The 21394-nt window shown below is 37.8% G+C and overlaps 1 protein-coding gene across 1 annotated transcript in view; it reads right to left on the reverse strand.

Annotated features, from left to right (window-relative positions):
- Window positions 1-1399: 1399 nt before the first annotated feature.
- LOC143189077 (uncharacterized) overlaps window positions 1400-21394 on the reverse strand; it is a 407881-nt gene continuing 387886 nt past the window's right edge. Inside the window, exon 10 of the mRNA XM_076375138.1 lies at window positions 1400-1508. Coding sequence (XP_076231253.1) covers window positions 1506-1508 — 3 coding nt within the window. The 3' untranslated portion in view covers window positions 1400-1505. The remainder of the gene's footprint in view (window positions 1509-21394) is intronic.

The raw sequence follows: 21394 nt of genomic DNA on the forward strand, positions 1-21394 counted from the left end.
CCCTCGATTTGCGGCATGTTCATCCCCCGCGCAAGCGTGGCAGCCCTTTGGTTGACAATCAGCTCCTCTCTGGTGACAATCCGCATTATCTCAGTATCGTGGAGATTTCCCCAGGACTTCCTGTGGCTTTTGCTTGCTGAGCAACCACCTCCGAGCGCCGCGGGACTATCCCTGGGCTCGCGTTCGGCAAATTTGTTGTAACGCTTCTGGTCTTCCGCGGAAACACCAAGTTTCTGAACTCCAAGGGTGGAGGACCCTTATACTATTCAGTGCTGATACGGCGCCTGGATTCGATGATTGCATGGCCGCGGTACGGGTACAGCCTCAGAGTTCCTCAGGTCCTTCCTACGGTCCTGAAACGTCGTGCGCGTCCAACACGGAATCACCCGAAATTAATGACGAGTCTGATTCACGGCATTTTCCTCCAGGAAGCGTCTCTTGATACTTCACATTACGAGGTTCAGTAACTCGGTGACAGTGTTATGCGCAACGTCACGAATACGAAGAGATATAAGTTGCAATTGTAAATAAAGTTGTATAGTACCATATTTAGTGTCGAGCTCGCGGTGCACGCAGAGAGTCGCAGGCAACTTCCCAAAATCGCAACAATAATGTCAAACACGAACAATTGTCTCTAAATATGTACAACTTTCTTCTTCTTAAATTTTTACGCAGAAACAAAAAGTAGTAGAAACTATTTCGTATTTGGAATAACCCTTATTCGGAAAACAGAAAGGCACTAGGTAATTCTACATTTATGGGGATTCAATGAAGAATTTCTATACCATGATATGCAATAGTATTCAGACTCACTTGAAGATAACTATTCGCTGATTTTGAATTAGACATACATACATATGTATGTTGTTACCGATAGCTTGGACAATAATTTTGAACTTCATAAGGAAATGAATTCTCTTATTGTCAGCGTGATCGCTAAAATAATATTAATAGTTTCCCGACGTTCTTTTGATTAAATCTTAAAAAGTAGCGTGTAATGTCAAGTATTTTGAACGTAGCGTACTTTGAAGTCTACAAATCTTTTTTGCATTACATGGTATAAATGAGTTTACGTTAAAAATGTTGTAAAATATATCATACTTGATATCATTTTCAGTGGTTCCCTTCAAATTATTTGAAAAATGTAGGATCTTAATATTTTCATTATTTGGTTATTGCACATTTCTATTTTTACCGTTTAAATTTTAATATACAATCTTAAATACACAAAAATCTTAAACACACATAACATATAACACGAAAATCGATATATTAATTTTTTCAAGTAGCTTTTAACGCAAGAACTGCTATTTTGTATATTATTGTATTCTTTTCGTATGCAAAAGATAGGAAGCTAATATTGAGAGATTAAGCAGATGATTTTGACATAGAACAGTTGCACAAATATAAAAGTGTTGATAGCACACACAAGTAAATATCCCAAAATAAAATCATATAAACTGATAGACCCTACCTTTTCAATCCTGAAGTTGTCTCGCATACGATTACTACAGTAGGATAATATCCAGAGCAGCAGAAACAATAAATTAATAATCATTAGTTTTATCATGGAAATTATAAACTATAGTTGTGATATTTGTAGGCAATTATTTACGAAAAAGGTAACCTCTCCGAAAATGACAACCTTGAAATATGTTATCAAGATCAACATTCCGAACAACTTTTCATTGTTGTAACGTCCCTAAAATGATGCTACGTTTTCCATAGAAGAGCGGCTTTCCAATGGATGAAAAGATGGAGGTTCATGTAGCGTGCGGTTAAGGAGTTGAAAGCTAAAGCTTAGATCTTCCTCAACAAAATTTACCGAATAAAAACTTATTCTAATCCTAACATTAATACAATATTAATATCTATTCTAATTTATTTGACTATTAATGGAATAATAAAATAGTTGTATTGTACGTAATTATATAAAAATAGGGTTAGATTATCATCTATCTATCAATTATTTCAGTAACGCAAGGGTTATACATCTACGCTTATTATATCGTTAAACGAAAAGTTATGTTTGTTGGTTACGCTATTGTTAATTATAGATACTGTAGCGACGCGATGCACGCGCATGCGGTACACACGCACCCGCGACGCACTCGCGAGGCGAGCCGACCGTGACCGATCTCTACCGAGGATCGCGGCGGGCGATCGGTAGGATCCGCGAGATCGTTGACCCAACTACGAGGCCAAACAATAGGCACATAAAAACGACAAGGCTAAGTCAGCGACATCGGAATATCGGTTCGGTAGGCGAAGGAGCACTGTAAGCGAGTTAGTCTTGTACTAGCCAGCAAGGTGAAAATAAACGACGAAACCAAAACGAAAAGAAGTGCATATTATTGTCCTGTATCCCGCTAACACCCACATTAATTTATATATAATTCGTGGTAGAGAATCCTCTATGCGAAGCGCAGGAATAGAAACACATACATGTAAATGTATGTGTATGTGCATGTGCAAAGAATCTGGTTTCGTATACCCTGGTCGCTGTCAAAGCTATAGAAGGCTATAACCTCGGAGCGAGATCAAGTCGTCGTGAAACAATTAACCCTTGCTTGAATTGCCTAAGCATCCGTAAACTTTTCGTTATCTCGGTTATATCAGTTGCTACCCTTGATAAAATACTCTTCGGGAGCAGTTTTAGTACCTGTCAGACTAGGAACGGCTTCTAGCGCTTGTTGACCGGCGATTTGTCTGCTTACGGCAAGTGTGAACTATAACCTTAACCCTTTCGTTATGGGTGCAGACTATAATCGGCGCTCGCACGACGACCTGTGCATCAGGTGCTAAATAGAGTCGGCGTGTATGCGACCACCCACAACGACTCTCGTCGGTAAAGAAGAATCTACTATAGCAGTAGAGTATCTCTTGATTTTATCAATTCATATTGAACTAAATCCTACTAAAAATATATTGTGCACATGAAACAAGTTTCTTCTGTTTTTTCTACTGGATAGTGGAATATTCTTACAGTACAAAACGGTACTATAATACAAAACAACGATTAGAGTACAATATCTCTTTTGAATCGCTGTAATTGAAAAAGAGCAGGAGAAATTGGAAAATCCATTGTCTAATTTTACAGTTTAGAGACAAATTTGAAGATTAGAAACATTCACCTGAAAATTTTTGTGAAGCTTTGTCAAAAATTTGCTTTATAAAATGTTTTTTGCGCCTTTGTTAGAATGTCACGGCGGAGTTCAAAAAGAATTCTATTTTTAAATGGATTAATTGATTCAGAGAATGAGTCCGAGAATGAAAACCAAAATAATTTAACAATACATAATAAAAGAAGGAATGTATGCAATACCTCAGACTCAGAAGCAGAGAAGGATCAGGAAGACAATGAAGACTACTGTGATTCATGGGCGTTAACAACTTTCATACCTAAGATACATCAATTTATACCAAAACATAGAGGAATTATACCAAATATTATCAGATCGGCAAAAATCATTGATTTCTTTCAACTGTTCGCCTCAGAAGAATCCGTACAATTCATAGTAAATGAAACAAATGAGTATTGTTAAAAAAAAGTAACAATAATATGAAGGATGAAGAAAAAACGATATTACCCGAATTGTAGTTTTTTTGCTGTATCATTTCTAATGATACGCAACAAAAAGTTATGCTTAGTAGAATACTGGACTATAGACAAACTCTTGCGTAGTGATGTTTTCGGAGCAGTTATGGGTAAAGACAGATATTTTAAATTGTTAGCGATGCTACATTTCAGCCATGATCTGATACCTACCAATGATCGGTTACATAAAATAAGGAACGTCGTTGATATGCTTCGAAAAGCATTTAGTCAATCATTTTATTCTTATCAACAGTTATGTATTGATGAAAGTTTGCTTTTATAAATACAAAGGGCGGCTATCGTTCAAACAGTATATACCTTCGAAAAAAAATATATTTGGGATCAAATCATTTATTCTTAGTGATTGCCGAACAAGATATATACAAGACATTATTGTTTATGCCGGGTCATCGACTATGGTCAATAGCGAAAGTAAGGCAGTTGGAAAATCGGGAGCAATAGCAGAATATCCTGTACGCTACCCGTGCATCATCCCCTAACGATCGAGATCGGCACAGTGACCCAGTGGAGCTAGTGTTCAAGCAGCAAATGAATTCATCTCCGAAAGGGTGAGTTTTACCGATAGTAATTACATGTCTACTTATTCACCATCCAATAAAAGGTACCATCGAATGAGGAAGTCATATTATTAACCTTAATTTATTACAACACTTTTTGCTTTGGTCCGTCATAATTCAAAAAATAAAAACCAGTATTTCCGTACTTTTCACCAATTATAGCAACAATACGTCCAATTTTCGTTCATTCCTTATGAAATGAGTATTTTTGTACAATTTTCAATGTTTTGATACACAGTAAAATAATGTACAATCAGTAGGAACTACGAAAACATTGCTTTTTATTTTTTTTCTATGGTATTACTTTATTAAATTGGCATTTTAAAATCCTTTTTCCTCGTTTTTTATCTTTTACAACTTGGATAATTCATTTAAAAATCTGAAGAAATTCCATAATATGTATCGCAATAGCTAACGTACCCGTGATTTGTTTCATTATTTTCCATCTAACAGTTTAAGAGAAATTGGTAATACCGTAGAGATTTTGAGTTTTTTGTACAAGACTCGAGCATAGTGAGACCAAACGCTACGTGTAGCTTGTGCATCGCCACTGATCGACAGAACGCTTGCTATCCACGCTCTCTGATTGGTCGATGTTTTACGTTAATAAGTCGTTAACAAAGCTTCAGAGAACATTTTTGCAAAGGAGAAGGTTGTTTAGAATCACTCTAGGAATCTCCCCTTAACGGCTCCGTCACCTTGTGTGGGATACCCTGTATACTGGGTATGCAGCTACACATGTGTGTTTTATGAAGCGATTCTAGAGATCAAATTAAGACTGAGGTAAAAATTAGAAATGACGAAATTGCGATTTCGTTTTCGTATATTAGTTATAAGCATCTAAAATTTCATTAAAATCCAGTCAAATGAGGTTACCTGTGATACCGATTTCTCATTTGCAGGCGACAGCTAGTGTACTATACCTCTGCTCGTGTAGATGATAAGATTTTGAGTCCTTAGTCAGGTTAAAGAATTGGAACTCACCGTGAACTTTGACTACTTCATTTATGTATGTCAAGCACTGCTTAGCTCTGATACTGTCGCGATCTATATCGTAAGACGAACTACGTCCGAATGTGTCGAGCTGAGCAGTCTTTTCGACGACTGTGGTTCTGTGAGCCAAAACGATGGGTGCCTGAACCGACACATTTTGCCGAATATTGTGGAATTCGCTAACTTTGCGTGAAGTTACGCGGCTTAACACGACTGCGCATCGGAGCATGTTCAACTAACACGAGATTAATAACTGTCTTACACTATTAACAGCACAGAGCGCGTCTTGACTGGCGACGATGGTTCGACAAAACATATTACGGTTAAATGATAGACGGCTGCAACATTATGTAGAAAACTGAACGGTATCGTTGAATTACAATAAACTTATAAAATATTCATTACTTACAGTTTCAAAATATTCACGTAAACTTCTCGTAATTATGTTCAAAACTATTACTGTGTTGATTCCATAGAAAGTTAGCGTGAGCCACTGTGAGGACGAACACATTAACTCGTTCTACCTCCAAAGTTTCATAGAGGGTATTTTGATTTGCTTTATGAATTATTTCATATGAGGAAAATTTATTCTCATTTAACGAAAGCTATACATGAAAACTTTTTGTGAATATCTCGGAAACGGAAGCTATTTTTTAAAAATACCCCCCTCTGGCGAAAGTAACATGTACAGAGAAAAGTTGTTCAGAATGATGATCTTGGCAACATATTTCAATTCGACAAGGTCATTTCCTTTGTAAATAATTATCCATTTATACAATACAAGGCTTAAAAAAAATATACATCACAACATTGCTAGGTCAATTCTATATTCTAGGTTTGATGGACAATCAAAGGTGCTGCATAATCGGCATTGTACAGTCGCTTTAATATCAGAAAAGGTTCCTGTTTTTGATTGCATAGCATTCTGCTCGTTAAGAGGACTAAATCTGTATAAGGAACCCTTCAATCGAAATTCAACCTTTCTCTCGAAAAGTGATGAGAGAGTTTCATTAAATTTTGAATTGATTTTATTCAGTATCGTATTGTCAATATCATTTACATAGCTTTGATACTGGTATCATGCACGATAAAAACGCAGACGTTGCGCCACCTATATTGAGGAATAATGTGCCTCGGTTCATTTAGGAATTGAGGATGCAAAAATTGTAAATAATTTTGATCTTTTAAGTTTACCTTAAAAGTTTAAGTTTTAAGTTTAAGTGATCTTTTAAGGTAAACAAATATGAGCTATTATGATAATGCTAATGATGCTTTACCACACACTGATAGTAAAGCGTCCCTGATTGAATCGCTGTATCATAATGCGAAGATTTCTATACCTTCAAATTATAGCATTCTGTTGGTTAAGAAGATTGCAACGCGAGCAACTGCTTTCATCTGTGAACAGCATACTTTTCGGGAAATATGAATTCGGTTCTAATTTTTCTAGTGTCTGGCAGTAAACTCTTCATTAAATGGTATAATAAATCCTGCGATGTGAGCTTTTTTCACATATTTGTTTATTCCCATGCTTAGCACGTCCGTTTTACCCTCTATCCCGTAAGCGCATCAGTGGATACGAAGACGATCTGCTCCTTCTTGCTGAACAAGAAATTGCTATATCGAGTAAGGAATTGTTCTTGGTCACTGAAATAATGATTCAGTTATTGAAAATTCTCACGATCTGAAACTTCTGCTGGATGCCAAATTAGAAATGGCATAATTTTACACTGCTTCGGCAATAGCACGCTATTTATGCTTCCTGATGATGCTGTTTATGATCCAACACAAAAAAGTGTTCATGATTTTGAGGGCTTATAGTACTTACAGAGAGGAGAGAAAATGTCTAATCAACATAGGTCCTAAAGTCAGTCCTTTCGACGAAAGCTTTACTTTCATTATCTACAAACGTTCGATATCGTAAATAAGTTTCTCCGTGACAGATTGAATATACATTTAGAATTGATACAGAAGTACGTCTAAGGTTGGACTAGCATCAACAAAAATTACTTCATAACTGTACATTTAGAGTAAATATTCTTCATATGATCATATGTTTTTCAATTATAAATAACAAAGACAGAAATACAGTATGTCCAGTTTAGATGTATACAGGTAGTTATTTCCGTAAATATTAAAAATGAAAAAAAAAAAAAATGTTTTGGCAAAAGTTGTATAGTATCAAAAGGAGACATACCGTGATGATAACAATTTGACCTTGCGGTGACCTTGGAGAGCTCTGTATGGGTTACATTTAAATTTTATGATGGAACCTTATATTTTTGATTACATATTTTTGTAGCGACATTATTGAGATATTAACTTTCAAAGTTGGCGTGTCATCCGCAGTAGCGTTACCCGATGTACACCGCGTGGAGGTTATGTGTATGATACGTACGCATTGGTATACAGCGATTGGATAGTAACCGTTATAGTAAACAAAAGCGTTTAAGGGGGTACGGTAGTCACGTGACTTTTCGAGATTGCCAGGTCGGTATCTGCTATTACAGTTTTCGTTACAGAAATAGTATTACCCACAGACACGTGGCTGCCTGATGAACGCAAGGTGGAGCCTCTCTATGATTTCGAATTCGCGAGGTAGCGTAGAAAATTTCCCCCTCTACTGTACACACTACTATACGAGCTATGTGTACGTGAACTTGACGCTTCGCGACCGACTTCGGACATTTGCGGAAAGTAGAGATAGTGCGAATATGAGTCTCACTCTCTCACGCTTGAAACGCCATATTCAACTGTTCAAATCCCTACAAGCAGCACGAGCTACGCGCGATGTTTCCGATTGCTGAGATATTTTTGGTGATTCAATATAGCATTGAATCGTGCGAATGTAGTGGTATTTATCAAACGACACATGATATTTGTATGTGTATAACTTTTACATGTGTCACATTCTAAATACCACTACATTCATATTATTCATTGTTTGCCCACATCGATGCCTTTCTCGAGATAGACCCTTTCTCCAAATATCGTTTTTATATTATTGAAGATGTTTATATTATATTAATGATAAGATATTTATATTATATTAAGATATTTTATATTAAGATATTTATATTATATTAAGATATTTATATTAATGAAGATCATGCATATGTGTGCATGTACATACATATACGTATTCATATACAGTAATGTTACGGACGAGAGCCGCACTCGGGTCTGGTCGTGGCTCTCGTCCGTGACTGGTAGTCGATTTGGCTTCTTTGCTCTCGGTCACCAAGATAATTGGTACACGATCGAAGAAGTAAAAAAAAATGGTCTCGCTCGACCGTCGATGCTCAAGCTCGATGCCCGAAATCAATGACGTTACATAAGACAAGTATAGCATTAGGGATTAAGAATAGGAAAAATTGAAGTTTCTTATTTGCAAACGGATTTTCACGTAAGTAACACCAATCGATTCCTCGTGTTCTCCCAATGAAAATATCAAATACGACATGATTCCGATTATTTATAATAAAGATACTTAATAACTTAATTTGTAGAAAGAGCTTACTCGTTTCCAATTTATTATTTCGCTAGATATTATTCATCTTTTTTATATGTATAATACCGAATTATATATTATTTTACATATATAAGTAGGTACTAATGAAACTCAAACCAATTTTAAATAGAAATATTAATATATATATGTATATACGTATATTTTGAGTCAGGTCTGGATTAGGATCGATAGATTTTAAATACAGTAATAATACGATCGAGGGCCGTTTCGTCCACACGAACAAGAGCCGCAATCACACCCGAGCGCAGGATCCGCATCATCACTGTAGTGGATTGGAGTACTTTTCGTAGCATTCTGCATATCTCGGCGACCAAGAGCAAAAGAACCCGAATCGTCTACCAGTCATGGACGAGAGCTGCACTCGGGTCTGACCGCAGCTATCGAATCGACTACTCAATAGACTACCTGTAAGATTACTCTATACGTGGATGAACGTGACCTTTCTTGCTTCCTACAAATAAAGTTTTATGTATGTTATAAATAATCGGAATCATGTCGTGTTTGATATCATTTCCATCGGGAGAGCACAAGGAATTGACTGGTATTACTTGCGTGAAAATCCGTTTGCGAATAAGAAACTTCAATTTTTCCTATTTAAATCCCTAATGCTATCCTTGTTTTTGATGGCCTCCTTTTTCTCGGGCGTCGAGCTCGTCCTGATGGTTCCAAGAATTGGTTTCTCGGAGGCACATATTATACGAGGTAATGGGGATAGACTGCGGATCTCGTCCGTGTAGAGTGTAGGTGCAGACGAAACGGCTCTTGTCCGCAACATTACTGTATCTACACATATAGAGGGAAAAATTTATTGGCTACAACAAATTTTCTTTCAAATTATTATTTTCAAAGATATCGGTATCGGTATCGGTTTCAGGGGACAATGTATGGCATGTGGCACTTAACACGCAGGCGAGACTTCCTGCGGTGCTCTCTACTCGAGCAGGTTTTCCTGTGTTGAAAAGCACTACACTTTCGTATGCAATATCTCGAAAACCATTTAAAAAGATACATAATTTGTATGTCGTTGAATTTGTTTTGAAACGAACGACAAAGTGATCTGAAAACAAGTATATAGTTTAATTTAAAAAACTAAACCTATCATATCTTTGAAAATAATAATCTAAAAGATAATTTGTTATAGCCAATAAATTTTCCCCCTTATACCATGCAAATTTCATGTAAACAGTTTTTTTTTTATATTTTAAACAGTTTAGGAAATAATGGACTGTACAGTGTACGCGGGACACCCTGTATGCATACATAGGCGGTAAGGCGCTAGGTTACGAGCTAACGATGCGAAGCGCGACGCGAGCTGAACATGACCGAGTGTTACTCGAAATCGCGACTGCTAATCGACGGTATTGAGATATTTCAATTCCCTATGCGTGTCTGGTGCTGTATCCAAACGCACACGACTGTTTTAAATATACATGTGATCTACTGCATTTATTTCTTCATTATACACAATGTAGCTGCGACATCAGACGTACAGGATTTCACAATCTCACCTCGTAACCGTAATGAAATGATGAACGTCAAGATGCACGGATCCTATACCGGTCATCTATGTCTTTACCATTGCTCGAGTTCGGATACCGTTCAAAGCTGCAACTTTTTTTTTATTCTACAAGTAATTTTAATATACAATTCCAATCTTTATATAAATTTGATTTTATATTACTTTGGCTCAAATTATTATTTTATTCCATAAAAGACTTGTAAAAAAATGAGAACAGTGCAACTGTGTTCTATGGCTATCTGTGTGGCTAAAATATGAATTATATTTTCTACAGTACTTTATAAATTGAGTAATATATGCAACGAGGAATTCTAAAGTTAAAAAACTAAAAAGAAATTATGTATGAAATAAAAAAGTCACAAATTTGAACCCGTATGATAGCAAAAAAGGGGCTCCGTATTCTTGTCTTCATGGGCTTTCGTAAATATGGCTGGGTAAATGAAAATACCGTGCGCGGTTTGTTTCGTTTGTCGGCAACTGTATTTCAAGAGCGACAGAGTAAGGTTCACTTCACATTCCCATTCTCTTTTGACTTTTCGAAGCTGTCCGAAGTGGCCCGAAGCGCCGAACTCACGTACACGCGACTCCTAAGGTGGGGTGTGTAGTGGAGGGGGAAATTTTCAGTAACTCGCATCGCCAATTTGGGTATCACAGATTCCGATTCCACATCTTTAGCCTTTCAAATTAGGCGCCGTCTGGTTCGCAAAAGCCCAACTAAATTTGTCACATTTTTGGCTCTGTTTTATCGATAACCCAGGCAAAAGCAATACTGTGGTATGGTTTTACGGCCTGACACTTTTCGTCCTTACATGAAAACATTTTGAACTGAAAAAGGGTTCATTCAATAAAAAAAGTACAACGCAGCGCAATCAACTTGCCATTTCGTTCAACGCACTCTCTAAATTACATAAAAATGCTTAAATTTCAATAGCTGTCAACGGTAGATATTTGCTCTACTTTATAACACTCGTATTACTAAATATCAGCAGAATTTCGTTAAATCACGAGTTGACTGCGCTGCATTGAACTTTTTTCTTTCGAATGAACCTATTCCCAGCTTAAAATCATCTCATATAAGGACGAAAAGTGTCAGGCCGTAAACCCCTGTTTTTACCTAATTTTGTCGGAATGTTGCCGATCTGACATATCTGATCGTACCCCCTTAATTGTTTTTCATCTAGAAATACACAAAGCCCTGTCGAGCAATTTCTTCGATGGTGTGCATCGGGAACGTTAATAACGGCGTCACGTCAAATTTGAAATATAATAACTCAATAGAAGCTTGTGCAAAATATAGTGAATATCTTTAATATTCGGATGCTACACAACTTTTATTTTGTCGCATTGTAATTTTGTTCACGATGAAGAAAAAAAAATTAATTCTAAATTACATTACTGTATAAGGTCTAGTTAATAAAAACATAATTTTTATTTATATAATTACCAACGTTTACTAAGTATTCTCTTGTGACAGACCGTCGTAGTACATAAAACGTTCACAGATCGAGCGACTTACCTCTGAACAGGGAGTAGGATTCGTGTGGTGTGTGGTTAAGAAATATATTTCATAGACTATGATTTCACTTTAAAATAATATATAACAATATTTATTAACTAACTATTTTACACTACTAAAGTGCTTAATTCTATTCGTAAATTTCAGTCTTCTGGTCACGATATAGATTTGTACTGAATAGTAGTTACTTGAAATCTTGGCAGATGGTAGTAGTGGTCAGTGTTAGTTAGGATCAAGGAGAAGCCGAGGAGCTGGTCAAAGCTGCCTCGGTCAGTAATCAAGAAGCTGGCTAAAACTGCCTCGATGTGGAGGATCCAAGGAGCTGGTCAAAGCTGCCTCCGAGTGGTAATCGAGGAGCTAGCTAAAGCTGCCTCGATGTGGATTTAGAAGTGCCTTCTGGAATTATGGTAGAATTAATTTCAACAGGCGGCTCAGGATCACTTAGCCCCTCACGCGCCTTTCTGATGGGTTCCCCCACCGCGGCAGTTTCCCGTGCGCGCGGACGCACTTGCCACGCGGGTGGAATATCCGTGAGCTCACTCCCACTGATATACAGTATGACCCACGAAATCCTGGACAGTCGATTATTTGCTAACCTATTAAAGATACGATAAAAGTTTTTATATGAAATTGAATGGCAAGAGGGGGCTGATTTATTGGCCGTAACAATTTTTTTTTATCATTATTGTTTACAGAGATATGAAAGTTAAGTTTGGTTTTTTAAATGGGATTATATATATTTTTTTTTCATCAATAGATAGTACGTTTCAAGACGAATTCAGCAAACATTAATGTATACACCTTTTTTCAAATAGTTTTTAAGATATTACGCGTAAAAGTTTACTGATTTTCGGTGGAAGAAAATCTGCGAAACCAGGAAGCACAGTAGAGAGTCTCGACTCTCGACCACACTTAAGATGCTACGGGTTAACACGTTGCGTGCGGGGGTAAAAAAATGGTCGAAAAAGGTTTGTCCGATTGTATGCTAGCGCGCGGCAGCGCCGGGTGAATAATTCTCCGGGGAAACGGGCTCAACTCGATAGATGTACCCTGTCGCGCGTCGAACGTGTTAAACCGTGCCTCTTGAAACTGATACGAAGAGACTGTGGTAGGAACGGCAGGCCTAAATCTTCCACCGAAAATCAGTAAACTTTTACGCGTAATATCTTAAAAACTATCTGAAAAAAGGTGTATACATTAATGTTTGCTGAATTCGTCTTGAAACGCACTATCTATTGATCAAACAAAAAATATATAATCCCATTTAAAAAACCAAACTTAACTTTCATATCTCTGTAAACAATAATGATAAAAAAAAATTGTTACGGCCAATAAATCAGCCCCCTCTTGCCATTCAATTTCATATAAAAACTTTTTTCGTATCTTTAATAGGTTAGCAAATAATCGACTGTCTAGGATTTCGTGGAACATACTGTATATACTATGGATACGAGATTGCGATAAGCCAGCCGTGTTGCGGCTGATACGAATTGATAGTGGCTTTACATGCAAGCGCCGCCAAGTTAGACACCTGTGTACTAATAGAACTAGCGCGAAATTCGAAAGATTGAATTTACAAGAGACGTGTATTAATATAGCAGAGTAATACGAACTGTTTGTATGAAGGTTAAAATTAGAAAAACTAGTTGCAAAAATGATATTCATGAAAATAATAAAATAAATATATAAATATAATATAAAAGAAACAGAAGTCATGATTATTAAAGTTCGCAGAAAGCGAATAGTAAATTTAAAAATGTTGCCAAACATTATAATTTTTTCATTGTTATACATAGATAACATACCTGCTAACTCCGAAAGTTCGCTAAATATCAAATATACAGGACAAATCACGATAAACAGTAAATACACGCTCCCAAAACATGCCAAACCACGCTACGAAACAAAATCATCGTTCTCCCTAACGCGCAACTGCATTGCAAAGAACGCCACTTGAAGAGCTGCGAAGCATGGAGCACCGCGGGGTTTGAAGAGAAATACAGGGGAATGTAGTACACCAGTGTCTAACTTGGCGGCGCTGGCATGTAAAGCCACATCAATCTATTTCTCGGCATCTCGTATCCATAGTACAGTAATGTTGCGGACGAGAGCCGTTTCGTCTACACGGACGAGAACTGTGGTTTATCCCCACTACCTCGTTTGATACGTGCCGCCGAGAAACCAATTCTTGGAACCATCGCGTTCGAGCTCGACGCCCGAGAACAAGGACGTCATAAAAAACAACGATAGCATTAGGGATTTAAATAGGAAAAATTGAAGTTTCTTATTCGCAAACGGATTTTCACGCAAGTAACACCAATCGATTCCTTGTGCTCTCCTGATTAAAATGATGTCAAACACGATATGATTCCGATTATTTTTAACAAAGATACATAAATGTTGGTTTGTAGAACGAAAGATCATGCTCATCGCGTTATGTAAACAGACCCGGGCGCGACTCTCGTCTGTGAGTGGTAGTCGATTCGACGAGCGCGGCTCTCGTCGTAGCATGTTAGAATGCTACGAAAAGTTCTCCAATTCACTAACTCCCTATTATTCCCTCATATTTTTGTGTTTAATTATTTAATGACTGAAATTATTAAGAAAATGAAAGCGTAACACAAAAAGTATATAAGTTCCGTTTTAAATGTTTAGAAATTTTTATTTTTTTTATTTTCAATATTTTCTTTCCGACATCGATTAAATATAATATACATAAATTCTGTTAGCCAAATCTTCATTTACTGTCATTTTTAGCTCGTAAAGAACTGATAGAAAAGTGACTTTGACGATTCTCCGTAACCGTCGCAGGGTTCCAACCTTTATTATTTAAATATCTTTATTATAAATAATAGGAATCGTGTCGTATTTGATATCATTTTATCGGGAGAGCACAAGGAATCGATTGGTGTTACTTGCGTGAAAATCTGTTTGCAAATAAGGAACTTCAATTTTTCCTATTAAATCCCTAATGCTATCCTTGTCTTTTCTGACGTCATTGATTTCGGGCATCGAGCTGGAGCATCGACGGTCGAGCGAGACCCTTTTTTTTGTTTCTCCGGTCGTGTACCAATTATCTCGGTGACCGAGAGCAAAGGAAGCCGAATCGACTACCAGTCGCGGACGAGAGTCGCGACCAGACCCGAGAGCGGCTCTCCTCCGCAACATTACTGTATATATATCAGTGCTCACTCCTTTGTCCCACCAAAAAGGCGCGTGAGGGGCTGAGTGACCCTGAGCCGCCTGTTGAAATTAATTCTACCATAGTCTAGGGTCTTGCACTGCTCTCATCTGATTTCTTCTCACTCTGTTCGCTTCTCGCTCGCTCCCCACTAGTGCTGGCGCTTTCCTATTTCTACGGGAAAATTTCCTCCCTCTTTTGTACGTGATACGTCCTTCCAATTGGTTCCGAGGTTTTGGCGCATGCGTCTAGTGGTGCTTGCGTAGGCGTACCGAGAGCGTCGCTTGCTGATTGACTTGTGCTCTCATCACCCGATTGTCATTCTGTCGTCAATGTGTGCGAAGGCGCACGGCATAGGATGTCGCTTCGGCGGCGTACTGATTTTGTGCACAAGCGTAATGGGACGTGTTTTACTGTGTATGCGCAAGCGTGTTGCGCATCGCTGGCGCGAGGGTTTGATCTAAGGAATTGAGGTTAGGCTGTGGTTATGAGCTAGGGTCACTGCCACTGTACAGATTTAGGTATCACTTATTATTTATTAAGTGTAAAAGAAAAATTGTCTTTTAAAACTCGATTTCTTCGTAGGCGAAATTGCAGCTGGTTGGTATACTATCTTAAATAAAACAATGTCTAGTTTTAACGTGACAATAATATTCGGATACCTCGGAATGTAATAATTGGCGCGAGTTAGTGTGATAATTAATGTGATTGTGAGGTATGTTTACAAACATTACAGTCTGTGTAAACTGTCTCAAGCTTCAGTAATCAGTTGTGTTTAGATATTCACCAAATTCACTGGTAATAATAGGACGTAAGCCTCATAAGCCGCCGAATTATTAGAAAAGACGGGAACGAAAGTGCACCCTCAAACAATACGCAGATCATTAAAAGAATGTGGTTATAATGGCCGAGTTGCTCGGAAAAACCCGTATGTGAATGAAACTAATAGAAAGGAAAAATCAAAACTTCGTGACAGAATTTGTTTCAGAAGATACGTGGTGGAAGGACGTTAGTTTTAGTGATGAAAGTAAATTCAACATTTTTGGATCGGATGGGTGAAGAATGGGGTGGCGAAAGAAAAATTATGAATTCAAAATTAAAAATTCGAAGCCAACTATAAAGGACGAAGGTGGAAATGTACTTGCATGGTGACGTATTTCAACATTTGAAACGGGTGAATTAATTTTTATTGATAACGTAATGGACAAAAATGTATACCTCAATGTTTTAAAAAATAATTTACGTAAAAGTGCAACAAAAATGGGGGTTGAGAATGCATTTAAGTATTATCAAGACAATGACCCCAAGCATAAGGCATATATTGTACAGGAATATTTGCTGTATGATTGTTCAAAATTGTTAGAACCACCACCTCAGTCCCCAGATCTAAACCGACGAATTAAAATAACTGTAATATCATCCAAACAAATGTTAAAAGAACGAATGAGAGAAAAATGGAATAATGTTAGTAAGAATATAGAAATATTTGAAAAAAATAATTTGCAATATGCCTCAACGATTAAAAGAGGTTATTCGTTAAGAAAGATATTGAACGATATTGAATTACTGTTTGTATATAGAATTTATTGCAAAAATTATCAGTTTTCAAAAATGTCCGAATATTATTGTTAAAACCAGACATTATTTTGTGTAAAATAGAATATTTAATAAATGTTAGTAATTATATAAATGAAATTTATACTTTTATTAACTAGACTTTATGTAGTAATGTAATTTTGAATTCAATATTTTTTTTCTTCGTCATGAATAAAATTACAATGCGGCAATGTAAAAATTGTATAGTCTTCGAATATTAAAGTTACTTACTGTATATACAGTATGTCCCACGAAATCCTGGACAGTCGATTATCTGGTAACCTATTAAAGATACAAAAAAAGTTTTTATATAAAATTGAATGGCAAAAGGGGGCTGATTTATTGGCCGTAACAATTTTTTTTTATCATTACTGTTTACAGAGATATGAAAATTAAGTTTGGTTTTTTAAATGGGATTATATATTTTTTGTTTGATCAATAGATAGTGCGTTTCAAGACGAATTCAGCAAACATTAATGTATACACCTTTTTTCAAATAGTTTTAATATATTACGTGTAAAAGTTTACTAATTTTCGGTACAAGAAAATCTGCGAGAAAGGCTTTTTTTTTACTCCTTTTTTAATGCGAGTATGGCATCAGAACTTACTACAACAAAGAAGGTTTGCATTAAATTTGCCATTTATGAGGTAATATTTGTTGATGGTAGGATAACGCCCCAACGATCGCATTTGCTTCTACAAACCCTTTTTATTTTCACTGTTCTTCTCTATTCTAATTTGTTCTTTTCTAACCGTGTCCCTTCTAATACATTTTATTTCCCATCCTGTCCTCTTCATCTGACACTTCCATTCTATCCTAACTTTATTGTGTATTCCCTCTTCTTATAGACGTTAACTTTTCTTCTATTTTCCTAGAAATTAATTATAGGAGTTTTGATTTGATTGTTATAAAAGAAATATTGTAGTTACCATTAATTATGTTGTATAAGTTATATTTAAAACTAGCTCTTTCAGCAATCAAGTATTTTTCAATGAAATAGCCTCTGTTCACATTAATTCGCACAATGTAGATAATCTCACTACCCTATTACAATTGTCTTATATGTATTACATTTGCTGTATGGGTGGGTACAAAGTATATGCATATTAAACCTTCAACTTTATCTACTGTGACGTTGTGCACAGCGCCGTCCCCGTTTGTTAAAGTAAGTGAAATTAGTGAAAAGAAGGATCGTACGGCCCCCTTGCGAAACACATGCCGAGAGACACCTCCTGGTGAAAAATATCATAAAATTGGAATCGCCGCTAATTCCGGGTGCCGCCGTGCCGAGCACGCACGACGTTTCAGGGCCGTAGAGGAAACCTGAGGGACCCTCAGGCCGTCCTCGTCGCTTGGCCGTGCAGTTTCCGGATTTAGGCGTCGTATCTACACCGGATGGTACAGGGGCCCTTCACCCTCGGAGTTCAGGGACTTGCCGCTTCCGAGGAGGACTAGGGAGCCGAAGGAAAATCTGCCCACAGCAAGTTAAGGGATGGTCCCGCGGTGCTGCCCTTCTACAACGGCTCAAGCGGTGGGCAAGGGTGGAGGAGAGCCCGGAGATCGTTATCTAGGCGGCAGGAGCCAGAGGAAGTCATGGGGAAGTCTCCACGATGCCGAGAAAATGCGGATCGTCGCCGGAGAAGAGCGGGTCCACGCTCCTCACATACGCGCCTGAACCATAGCGAGTACGCCGAGGGGCTGTCGCGCTTGCGCGGGGGAGGAACGTGCCGCGAATCGGGAGGGTCGCATGCGCGCGTGCCGAGCGTCGCCACTCGTTGCCCTTGAAAAACGACTTCTGAGCATCAGCGATCTTAAGGTAAACTGCATAAATTACCTTGGTCTAATTATCGGGCACAAGGTGCCGATATTGTTAGGCGCAATTCGGGTTTCCCCAGGATGTCTCCGATATCGCAATCGTGTCTAATTTGTCGTCTTGTTTCGCATATTCCGGTATCAGTAAGACCGACGCATCTTTGTAACGGGCGAGTCCGCGTGTGCCAAGATTGTGAGGACACGTGTTTGTTTCTGTACCGACCGCCTGTAATCTTCCGTGACCATGCCATTTACACGGCCCTATATTGCCGAATAAACATCTGTGGAAGATAAGCGAAGTCTCGTTTTTGCCTTGCCGTGAAGGCTTGATTCCTCTGCGCGTCCGAACTACGACTTTTCCTCTTCCGACCGGGCTAGTCGACGTTCGCCGCCGTACCTGCACTGCAAGGGTCGCATATCGTTGGTGGTTTTTCGTTATAATTGGCACGAAAGTGCCTGGCGCCCATCTGGACGATTGTCCATTCTGTCAAGCGACTTGCAGGGCGGATACGGTGAAGTTGTCAGGCTGTCCTGCCTCGAGCTCACGGCAGCTCGACGCAGGAAAACCTCTCGGAAAATATCCTACCGCGATAAAACACCTGATACTACTCATACAATGAATTTTTCAATAACTGATTCAAGCGGTTGCTGCGATAAAACATGGATGAAACATTAATTTTTAATGAATAATTGTGAACCTTAGAATTATTGTCAAAACAGAAAAATCGATTGCTATTAATTTTTTATTTGTTTTTGATTACAATGTCCACCTTTTGTGATTATTTGTTATGAATAGTCTAACGTCCCTAAAACGATTCTCGTTGACCATGGAAGTGCAGCTTTTCAATGTATAGACTAATAAAAACATATTCTAACTCTACCATTAATACAATATTAATATCTAATTTAGTTTAGTTGATTATTACTGAGATCACAAGGGAATATGTGGTTATAATGTACGTGGTTATATTCTAGATATATAAAAGTGACGTTCTACTGATCGTATTTATTATCTGATATATATTTACCTCAAAAAGACAGTTAAAACGTCCAAACCTCAAGTAATTAACAGACTCTAGTACTTCAGCCCCCCCCCCCCCCTCTTGCTCCCTCTCAGAGGGGGCAAAAAATAGCCGTTTCAAGGAAAGCTCCAGAAAGTATTAAACAAGCAAAAAATATTTCCCATAACATGAGCCCACTTGATTTGAAAAAAGTACTGAAATCAAAAGTAGTTGTCCTGTTTATACAGACAGCCGTGAAGTTCGCTGATTAGGAAACCACTCAAAAACATGAGCTCATTTGACTTGAAGAAACTACTGCAAGAAAGGTAATTGACCCGTTTATACAGGGTGCTTCAACACACATGGAATATAAAGTAGAAGCAAGCAACACACTTCATTGTTAGCTAAGAGGATTCCTCTGTTACTAAATGTTGAGGCTTCAGAATAGTTTTCAAGTGAGAAATGCTCATAATTTTAGATACACGCGTATTAACTCAGCATGCGGCAGCAGCTCTGTCTGCTAACCGCTGAACTTACTTGAATATTAAATACTCGATGGGCATGTTTGTTTCGTCCTTATATTTCTTCCTTAATATCTTGCTCTGCCTCAATTCTACAACCTTTACAATAACTTATTTTATATAACTCTCAGCAGTATACTTGCTCCTTTACTTCCTCAGTCTTATATCCCCTCCATCACCAGGCTACCTTCTTCAATCTCCCCCTCCCTCTTTTGAACCTTATAATCTTAGGTTTTTTTTAATGTTCACCTTCAACCCTTTCCGCTCTACATACTCTTCTAGTACTACCATACTCTACATACTCTTTCCGCTCTACTCTTCTACCTCCTCTTCTGCAATCAGCACCACAGCGTCCGCGTAGGCCAACCCATAAATCTTTTCACCCCCTATTTTGATCCCTCTCTAACCTCCCTTTTTTAACACTAGATTGCCTAAGCAAGTCATTTTGACTGCTTTTGAATTTCAATTAAGAAAATAATGATTTAAATAATGACACAGCTTCTTATAATTTTGTGACTTTTTCTACAACATATAAATGGGTTAATTAATCATTGTCCCCCCCCCCCCCCCCCCCCCCCCCCCCCGTCCTTCACTTCCGGAATATATATGTGTTATACCTATATTGCCGAAAAGCAGTCATTTTGACTGCTTGGAAAAGACCAGTTCGGCTCTGGATTGGAATAACATGATAACATACAAGTTCATGATAAATTGTCGATTTCGACATATTCTTGATAAGTTGCAGTTGTTCAATAACTAAAGTTATTGTTATTGTTATTGTTATTCGTACTTGTTATTCGAATCTTTATGCCAGGCCTGGCCACGCGCTTTGTTCCCTTTGAACGCGCTGTAACGTCATTCAGATGGGAAGGAGGATCTCTGAGTTTTTTTTCGAACTGAAATACATTTTTTTTATTGTTAATACTTATTAATAACTTGTTATATGACTGTAAGTGATATAAAATATATTAAAAATTACTGTTAAACAAATTTCTTTGCGCATTAGTTATTTTTTCACAATGCAGTCATTTTGACTGCTTTCAGGCAATATAGGTATATACTAAGCTCCCGTCTTTCTAGTGTTAATTTTTCCTCGAAATCTGCCAAGCATATGTTAAATAGGAGCAGTCTCAGCAGACATCCTTGCCTTACCCCCTTCCTACTCCAGAATCTTTCTCCCACCTTTTTCCTACCCTCACTTTATAGCTAGCGTCCTTATATACCTCGCTCACCCTTTCCACCATTCTCCTGCTTACCCCCCTCTCCGCCATGTCCTTTAGCAGCTTTCCCCTATCCATGCTTCCAAATGCCACCTTAAAATCTATAAATAATGCCACCATTTTTCTCCCACTTCCTTCCGTACATCTCCCCATCATATAATTTAGTGCATAGGTGTGATTCGTCAACTTTCTTCCCTTCTTAAACCTGACTTGGTTTTCTGGCAATATCCCTTTTCTTTCCATCTCCTCTTCCATTCTTTGCATCAAAACCGTCGTATATATCTTGTACATGGTGCCCATTAGTGTGACTCCTCTATAGTCCTCTA

The sequence above is a fragment of the Calliopsis andreniformis genome, chromosome 1 (genome assembly GCF_051401765.1).
Source record: "Calliopsis andreniformis isolate RMS-2024a chromosome 1, iyCalAndr_principal, whole genome shotgun sequence".
NCBI lineage: Eukaryota > Metazoa > Arthropoda > Insecta > Hymenoptera > Andrenidae > Calliopsis > Calliopsis andreniformis.